We start from the raw sequence: 9,980 nt of genomic DNA on the forward strand, positions 1-9,980 counted from the left end.
TTGTTTAGTAGCAAAAATGCTACCATTCTTGCATACTCGTATTGCATACCGAGGATACCGCCATCTTTAAAATGCAAATTATTAAGTCTCCCCTCATCCATGTCCCACAGGTGCAGGTGCTCAGTGCGTGACGTCATCACCATGGGTCCGCCCTCCTTCATCACGTGCTTCGTGTGCCAGAAGGGCTTCGGCTCCCACTCGATACACATCCACGTGCCGTCGTGTCTCGAAAAATGGCACGTAGAGAATGATAAAAAACGCAAGTGAGTGTACGAGTGTTCTTAAACTAAACTAAACTTGTGTTTTTGTGATAAATAAAACTTGAAGTGGTTGATAAATTAAATATGTGTATTGCGTAGTAATAGTATGTACAAAAAATTTCGGTGAACGTTAAAGGTAAATGCTGCAAGGTTCAACTGAAAGTGTAAAGTGCATCCATGCGAACGCTATTTAAAAATATGAAATATGCACATAAAAATTCGTCTTGGATGTTGGTGGAAACAGTTAAATTTTGTGATTGAAGTAGATTTGAACCTCAGAATCATACTTTGTTGTTTCGTTATCGCATTAATAAATTTTTGTTAACAGTGGTGCAAGATTTCCCTTATCAGTGTTGAGCATTGTCTGTCAAATGTATGAACTAGATGATTTGATTAAATCTATAATTTATAGAAGTTTTTATTTCAAATGCTAAATTGACGTGTGTCATTTTCAATTGATGGAATTTCTGGTCATAATTAAATGCTGGTAAAGAAATAGCGAAAATTATGAAGTAGTCTGCCTGGAAATAAAATTAGTTATAAATTACTCGAGCTTAATACGCACGTAAAACACAAATCTTCTTTTGCAAGTATAGTGCAAGAACGCAGTCAATTGAAATGTATTCAATTACTGGATCGATACTTCAAGTTTTCTTTTAAACTGTCGCTGAACGTCTGAAAGTAGTTTGCTATGTGTAAAGTGAATCCTGGTTTCAAACTCCGTTGATTTTTGAGAGATTTTACAATCTACCATGAAATCATTTGACTTGCAAAACTTCTCGAAGTCGATCTCAACCTTTCGAAAGTCTCAATTATTGATTTATATATAAATAATAAACTATAGGGCTCCCTTATGGTGTTGCTGTTATTGAAAGTTTGTATATTCAAAACATTACTGTCCAATACCACTGTCAACCAATAGCTCACTGTCCGAAGATTTTATTGCAAAAATCTGCCCATTTTTTGATCGTTTTTATCTACCGGATACTACTTCGGACTGCTCATATCTACATCCAAAATGAATTTATTTTTCTTGGTTCGATTTTGAAGGAAAAAAACGGGTTCAGGTCCCAGTTTCAATTGATAGTCATGCCGTTTTTTAGCCTGAACTTGAGTCGACTAACACGTAGAAGTAAGACAGAAAACAGCATTAAAGATGCCACGGGTGAAGTAAATGATGATAGTCCAATAAGTGCGGAAGAAAGAGATAAAGATGAACAAGAAAATGAAGAACGAGGAGGAAGTGAAACCGGCGATGAAGCAGACAATGAAACAGCACACATGGGAACAAATGAAGAAGTAGAAGCAAGGTAAACAAATGAATTTTTCTCATTACTTCTTTTTGAAAAAGTGAACTGAACATCGTAAATGACAGAAGGTGTAAATTAAAGCTAATTCAACGATGGTTATTTAAAATAAGACTTCAAATTTTCGATTGCCATTATTAACCATATTTTAATATTTATATTTTTCCCAATTAACCAAAATGTAATAATTGACCATTTCCTGTTATAAATTCTATCGATACCGAACACACACAACTGTTTATAAAATCATCAGCCTAATATGCAAATTTCAGTGGCGTGACAATATATTTTATAAAGTTACATCTAACTTACTTGGAATATAGGATCACACAATACGCAAATTCAACACTCGGTTCATCTTTCAGAATTTCACTGTAATGCACGAAATACAAAAGTTTTCTCACTAGCTAAACCTACATTATAGGAGCAATTTCTTTCTTTCATGACTGCAACTGTAACGCACGATATATCACGCTTTTAATAAGGAACAGTTCCACTGAAACTACAGGGTGAACCGGAATTAACTGACCCTTTTAATTTGTTAATAAATAAAAAACTAAGAACGTTATGAAAATAATAAATATTTTAACTAATACAATAATAAAATATTGTAATAGGATACAATATTACCATAAAAATGTTCTTTTAAATAAAACAAGTTTCAACTTCATAACGTTCTTAGTTTTTTATTTATTAATAAATTAAAAGGGTCAGTTAATTCTGGTTCACCCTGTACGTTCTAAAAGCCTATACCTATCCACCGTAACTGCCATGTATGCGTGTAATGAAATGTTGCAGTCAAGACTCAATCTCTCCTGCCGCCCTAAGTGATATGAATATCAGACAATGTGATATAACTCACTTCTCATGTGTAAAAAACATGGCAAGTTTATGATAGTTTTTAGTCTTGCAGTAAAGTCTTAATTTCTGCTATCATAAGTAAGGCAAAGTTCTAGTATATTACTATAATTTAATATATAGTATATATAATATATAGTATTTATAGTATATATAATATATAGTAATTAGTATATTTATTTAATTTATTTAACGTGGGTAGGGAATGCGAAAACAGTGATACGAATTCTTCTTCCTGCAGTCTCAGAAAAATCAATATTATGACATTGCATATAATATAATTTTAAAGCCTGCAGTGTAATATAACTAATTTCTCATGAGAGTACGTAATATGATATTGCATATCGTGAAATTTTAAAGTCTGTACCTTAATCTAAATAATTTCTCGTACGAGTATGTATATCGAGAACATTAGTGGCCGTAATCCTTATTTGGTATTGATTGGTCGAAGTCATCGCTATTGAAGGCGAAAGCTGCGCCTGACGCCGACACAGTCGACGTTTCGTTGCTAGGCACACTCGAACAAAACAAAGAGGCGTTAAGATAAGCGTTGCATTGAATATAAGGCAAGAAATTTATACTGGTTAGTAACTATAAGATACAAACGTATTGCCAGCAATTGTGAGAAGATAATTGCTCTCATCAATATTTAAAAATGCTTAATTAATGAGGTGGCTAATGCTGCTTTATAAAACGGCTTACACGTTTTAGAGTTTGATGATTCCAAAAAGAATTCCAAGTTTCAGAGAGAATTCATCGCTTTTTCTATTTACACGAGAATAATTCGGGACAGGAAAAATGGCAACAATCAAATGAACTTCTTGCAAATTCATGCTTCTGTGCATTGTAGGATTAAGTGCACTGGTAGTTTTGTGTCCTATGCTTAAGATTTCATACTTCATAAAATTGTGTTTATTTTGTGCTCAGGTTGGCTAATTTGTTCAGTAAATTAATTTCATTCACGCATATATTGATTGTCAAGTGAACTAGTCCTTTCATACAAATATCATTTATATTCAAAATTTAGATGACTTTGAATTGTGTGTATGAGAATATTTAGTGATATGCACTGCATTCAATGTGAGTGAACAAATCGCGCAGATAAACTAAAACAATGAATGAAACGTTTAAACGCATGCATTCATATCCTAGAGAAATAAATAATGATCCCTTAACAACAATGAGCAAAAGATGTGTTTGGGAGCAAAAATTAACCTATTGAGAGTTGGGTACCAGTAAAACTTTTATGAGGGAGCTGAGTGATATTGTGTACATGCACTCGAAGAAATGAGTAAGAATCTGTCTAAGTAGCGATGCATTTCTTGTCCTTTTCGATGCTACTTTGGTTCGGCCAAAGGACGTATCAGTGCTACGGGCAGAAATTGGGCCTCTAATCGGACAAAATTACCCATATTTTTTTTGAGTGTATGAATCGTGATCGCGCCATTTCCAAGAACTGGAGCTTACCGCAAGATCGATCGCAATGTTTACTTGAAAATCAATGAATCATTGATGAATGAATCATTGGTGACGAATACTAGAACCACACGCCTTTATTTATTGTACTTGGCCTATACTTTCAAAAAAGTTAAGAGATCGTAAGTTCATCAGCCAATCATTGACGGCCTTTCAAGCCAAACCCACCAATCATAGACAAGAAAATAGAGCGTAAGTACATACATTCATTTAGCGAGTTTTGAAAGTATGGCCCCTGAACATGCCCGATAAAATTCGGTTCTGGTATATTCGGTATTTTGTCTTATCCTAGAAACGGAGGCACGAGGGCTTTGCTATCATCTGTGGATGATAGATATTTATTCTTGTTTCGGATGATAGAAACTTGATGATGATATGTGAGACTTTTTTATTGTAGAAAAATAAGCAATCGAAACTGTGTTTAAAAACGAAAAAATAACCAAACAAATTTCTGGATTTACGTGATGACAAAATTTTTTCTTATCATTGATGCAAATGCAATCGCCTTTTGGTTATACCTGGAAAAAACACGAACATATATGAAAAGAAACAAGCATTTAGGTTTTGTTATGGGTTTTACAACTTCAATATTATGCGGAAAAAATATTTCTGTACTATCGCATTGAGTTCAACGTGAAGGATCCAGCAATCAATTAAGGTTCAGTAAAAATTTAGTGAATTTGATGTTGTACCAAAAAATTTGTTCAACGTTTAACAATATTCCTAAATATATTTCCGGTCACTCCGGAGGAAGGATCAAGAAGAGTGTTTGGGCTTAACTATATTATTTCTTAAAAAACGTAAGAACTTTTTTGAGCTCTTTAGATAGCTTGATAAGACACAAGTGAAACTCCGTAGCTCGATTTAAAAATGTCAATTTTAGATGAAAAATTGGTATATATTGTCGTGGGTATAGTGGTAAAAAATAGGATGAATAAAAATGTTAAATGAATATTATGTTAAAACTATAATAAACAAACGACAAATACAAATAAAGACAAAAATATAACCGTGTTTTCTCTTTGCTCTACTTCTTACTTTGGACTCAAGAATCGGAGCTTCTCTCCGCGCTGGATCACACAGCAATGAATAAGTGCAGAGCAAGGAATTTAAAAGCAAAGAAAACGCCAAGCAAATTCATCATATCGATATTCAATATCAATATGATGAATTTGCTTGGCGTTTTCTTTGCTTTTAAAAAAAGAAAACGCCAGTCAAATTCACCATATCGATATTCAATATCAATATGATGAATTTGCTTTGCGTTTTCTTTGCTTTTAAAAAAAGAAAACGCCAGTCAAATTCACCATATCGATATTCAATATCAATATGATGAATTTGCTTCGCGTTTTCTTTGCTTTAAAAAAAAAGAAAACGCCAGTCAAATTCACCATATCGATATATTCAATATCAATATGGTGAATTTGTTTGGCGTTTTCTTTGCTTTAAAAAAAAGAAAACGCCAGTCAAATTCACCATATCGATATATTCAATATCAATATGGTGAATTAGCTTGGCGTTTTCTTTGATTTTAAATTCCTTGTGAACTTGCAATATAAGCAGACTGATAATATAAGTGCAAAGCATATCTGAACGAGGTCACGTCTGAGGTGACTTAAAACAAAAAAATCAGGACACCCAACTGTAATAAACACTATTGCGCTGCATCCCTTAACAATATCTCGGTAAACTGGTAGGTCTATGACTGCTTGAAATAAAACCATGAAAACCCTTAGAACACATCCACCGATTAACACATTTCACTCAGGGGAATGAATGGGAAACATTGTCCTAATATTGACACACTCTCTTACTCACAATATACTCTTTTGCCGGGCTAAACTGAGTCAGGATGACCCATATGAAGGCTAAAATTGCATCGCTATTTAGACATTATTTATTTAGACACAAAATTAGTACACATCATTTCTCTAATATTTTGCTCGACCAGACGGCAAAGCGTAAAACGCAAATTATTGAAATGGCTTCGAAGATCTGGAATTTAGCGGAATAGGTTACATTCCTGCCTCGTGGAATGACTGCATGGCATTCAGCGAGAATGTCAGGGAGACATTCTCCCTCCACACTGCCAACTCTGGTCGGTGACGCAGATTTCGACGTATATATATTACATCTATTACATGTATTACACAATTTCTATTTGTCGTTGTAGCGGGCTAGAGTTGGCCGCGCTTAAAAAGCTGTTTAAAACGCTGTTTTCTTCAGCCGCCGCACCTCTCTGTCAAAGACTAAAGAGAAAAAGTATGGGTAGATAGTGTTCTCGAGAAGCAGCTGATTAAGAGTAGGTAGCCTACTTTTTCCTGACCTCCAACACTTTGCAATGTCTATAAATACCTGCATTTAGTGTATATATATTGTCTGTGCTCGTAAACCTATACGCATTTAGTTTATAGTTCTATGTTGTGGCTGCGGATTTTACACGAAATTTGAATATTTCGTGTGGCCTTTGAAGATCCGTTGATCCATTTTGATTCATCCTCGTACGTTAGGGCCCGCTTGCAGAGACCCAGTAACTTTGTGTATGGAGCGGAGTTCTCCTTCTACATCGTTATCCACTGATAATGGATGCGAATTATTTCGACGTTAGTTAATAATTTTTTGTTATTGTCAATTAGTAACTCAAGAGTACCAATATTGCACGAACTGTGGATATTTTTACTGATGTAAAATTCTTATGTATAATGATTTTAATGAATGGTTTTGACTTGGAGTATTTTTAAATAATGCTAAATGCCAATGAGGCGAGTATTTCTACGGCCAGATTCGAAAAAATAAGGAAATTGATAAACTCGGGAAAAATTTTTCAGTAAAAATGAAAAAAATGCATATTTTAAAATTGTAATTTACTTTAGATTGCTTACTTTTCCAGGGAAAAATGAAAAAATTAATACATTTAAATTACAATTTATTTTAGATTGCTTACATGTTATTATAAATTACAAATTCTTTCTTGTTTGGCAGGTCAGAGCGGGCGTCGCCCCCCTCTCCCCCGCCCCACTACCCCGTTCAGCTGCGGCCTGAGCTGCAGCACAGCCTCCCCGCCCCCCGCAGGCCTCGACCAATCACAGCCAAGCTCGAGAAGCCAAAAGTCAGTACAAAATATTAATACTTATATTAATAACAATTATTTTAGGTTATGGACAATAAAAAATTACTGGAGTCTTAGGATAAATAAACAAATATTAATATTTACATTAATAACAATTTTTTTAGGTTATGGACAATAAAAAAGAATAAATAAACAAATATTGATATTTACATTAATACAAATTATTTTAGGTTATGGACAATGAAAAATTACTGGAGTCTTAGAATAAATAAACAAATATTATTATTTACATTAATAACAATTATTCTAGGTTATGGACGATAAAAAAATTACTGGAGTCTTAGAATAAATAAACAAATATTAATATTTACATTAATAACAATTATTTTAGGTTATGGACAATAAAAAATTACTGGAGTCTTAGAATAAATAAACTAATATTAATATTTGCATTAATAACAATTATTCTGCGTTATGGACAATGGAAAAATTACGGGAATCATGGAATAAATGAAAATGGAAGAATAATTTGAAGTGTAATAACAATTAAAGTAAATAGAATAATTATTAATCAATACAGTCAGTACAAAATATTAATATTTCCATTAATAACAATTATTTTAGGTTATGAACAATGAAAAAATTAAGGAAATCATAGAATCACTAAACATGGAAGAATAATTTGAAGTGTAATAACAATTAAAGTAAATATAATAGTTATTAATCAAAACATAAAATGACAAGCGGAAAATAAATGATTGTCTACAATGGCCTGAATTTAGTTTGCAAGTTTTAACACCATATTTTTAAAATTAACCAGCAAATAGGCTGTTAATTAACAGTAACAGTATACGATAATTTTTAGCAGCAATACTTTTATTATATTTTATCGTTTTTTTTTAATCGGATAAAAGTGTGATAGAAAATCGAAGAAACTAGGATTTGTCGAAAGCGCAGAATAAGAAAATAAGCAATTTGGGCAAATATTGGAAAACAAAGTTCGCTGAAAATTATTTAGTTAAAATTTGATAATTTCAAGGAATGAACGCACTCAGCAGTTTAACTAACTTGCGACGTGTCAAAATATATAGAATTAGTCGCATATATGTGCACAATATACTGAGCACCTGACAGCAGGTGCAGCTGCCAGCAGGTGCAGCTGTCAGCAGGTGCAGCTGTCAGCAGGTGCAGCTGTCAGCAGGTGCAGCTGTCAGCAGAAGCAGGTGCATCTGTCAGCAGGTGCAGCTGTCAGCAGGTGCAGCTGTCAGCAGGTGCAGCTGTCAGCAGGTGCAGCTGTCAGCAGGTGCAGCTGCCAGCAGGTGCAGCACCGCAATCGATGTCTGCACCTGACTACGTAGTTCTTTATTGAAGGTCACGGCCAAGTCTGTAAATTCCAGAGTTCTTTATTCGCTGCTGAAGAAAACGCTATAGTAAAAATTTTATTAAAGTACATGATGAACGACGGGAAGATTCTGCGCGATATGATAGTGAATGTTAAAGTCATTTTAAAGTTATGTTAAAGTTAATAAAAAATTTATAAAGTTATAAAGTAAATGTAGGAATTATAAAATATATAGGTAAACCTAATTATTTCGGAAGGAATTAATTAATAAGTGATTCTAGAAAGATTTTCTCAACGTTTGTACTGAGGAATTATGAAATTTTAATCAAAAAATTTAAAGTTAAATTAATTTGACTGGAAAAATTAATTTCATACCTAATTGTAAATTAATTAAATTATTTTTTCAGCTAAAAATACGGACAGCCGCTGAACTCTTTGAAAATGACAGCAAAAAAGCTAGTCTTTGAAGGAGCATGTTGTGCTTGTGACTACGATTATATAAGAAAAAAAAACTTTTATAACGACTAAATTAGAAGTATCCGGAAAATCGTGAACCAAGAAAATACAATATGGTAATCACCATCTTATATACAAAGTTATTATTGTTACTAAACCTTACAGCGATGAAACAGAAACGGAAATATCATTATAATATTAGGACGTAACCATAACAACAACATATTGCCAGCAAAACGTGCTGTAAGTAACCTATCGGTTATATGTAATAGTTACATTATATATAACCGATGTACATAATAGTATATTATATAGTATAATATACTATAATAGTATAATATATTAATAAAGAATAATAGTATAATATACTAACCGATGTACATAATAGTATATAAGTCACGGACGGACAGACAGACGGACGGACAGACGGACGGATGGACGGACAGACGGACGGACGGACGGACGGACAGACAGACGGACGGACAGACGGACGGACAGACAGACGGACAGACAGACGGACGGACGGACAGACGGACGGACGGACAGACGGACATGGCGAGCACAACAGTGCATTATTTCCATAAATGAGAAAATGCACTAAAAAGCATTGTTATTTTGACAGTAACACTTATTTAAATGAGTGTAACTGTGTAGTGTCCAACGGATGTGGCTTCCGTCGAGCCTTGCGTGGCTATCAGTGTCACCAGCACGAACGGCGGTCAGTGTTATCAGAGAACACTGATAATGAGACGTGCAATCACCTTACACTTATGCTAGGTCATGCAATCCCCTTACACTGATGCTAGGTCATGCAATCACCCAACACTGACACAGAGTCATGCAATCACCCAACACTGACACAGCTGTCTCTTATACACATCTAGATGTGTATAAGAGACAGCATACATACTTCGTGCACACATACATACTTCGTGCTCACATACATACATACATACTTCGTGCACACATACATACTTCGTGCTCACATACATACATGCACATACTCACATACATATGCACTTCTTACTAATACAGACACATGTGTACTTGAACCTTCATGCCTGAAATGTTTGTCATGCATCGGAAGGCCTGCCGCGATAACGACAACTAACACAAACATACACATTTCGTATTATCACATACACACACACACACACGCACACTTCTTGCTAACACAGGCACTTACACACATGCGCTTCTTACTGACACTC

The 9,980-nt window shown here is 34.2% G+C and overlaps 1 protein-coding gene across 1 annotated transcript in view; it reads left to right on the top strand.

The window, feature by feature from the left end:
- LOC108678472 overlaps positions 1-8,321 on the top strand; it is an 18,765-nt gene extending 10,444 nt beyond the window's left edge. Inside the window, exons 2-4 of the mRNA XM_047883398.1 lie at positions 111-263; positions 6,884-7,010; positions 8,106-8,321. Coding sequence (XP_047739354.1) covers positions 142-263; positions 6,884-7,010; positions 8,106-8,321 — 465 coding nt within the window. The 5' untranslated portion in view covers positions 111-141. The remainder of the gene's footprint in view (positions 1-110; positions 264-6,883; positions 7,011-8,105) is intronic.
- Positions 8,322-9,980: the final 1,659 nt, after the last annotated feature.

Source organism: Hyalella azteca, unplaced genomic scaffold (genome assembly GCF_000764305.2).
Source record: "Hyalella azteca isolate HAZT.00-mixed unplaced genomic scaffold, Hazt_2.0.2 contig12792, whole genome shotgun sequence".
Classification (NCBI taxonomy): domain Eukaryota; kingdom Metazoa; phylum Arthropoda; class Malacostraca; order Amphipoda; family Hyalellidae; genus Hyalella; species Hyalella azteca.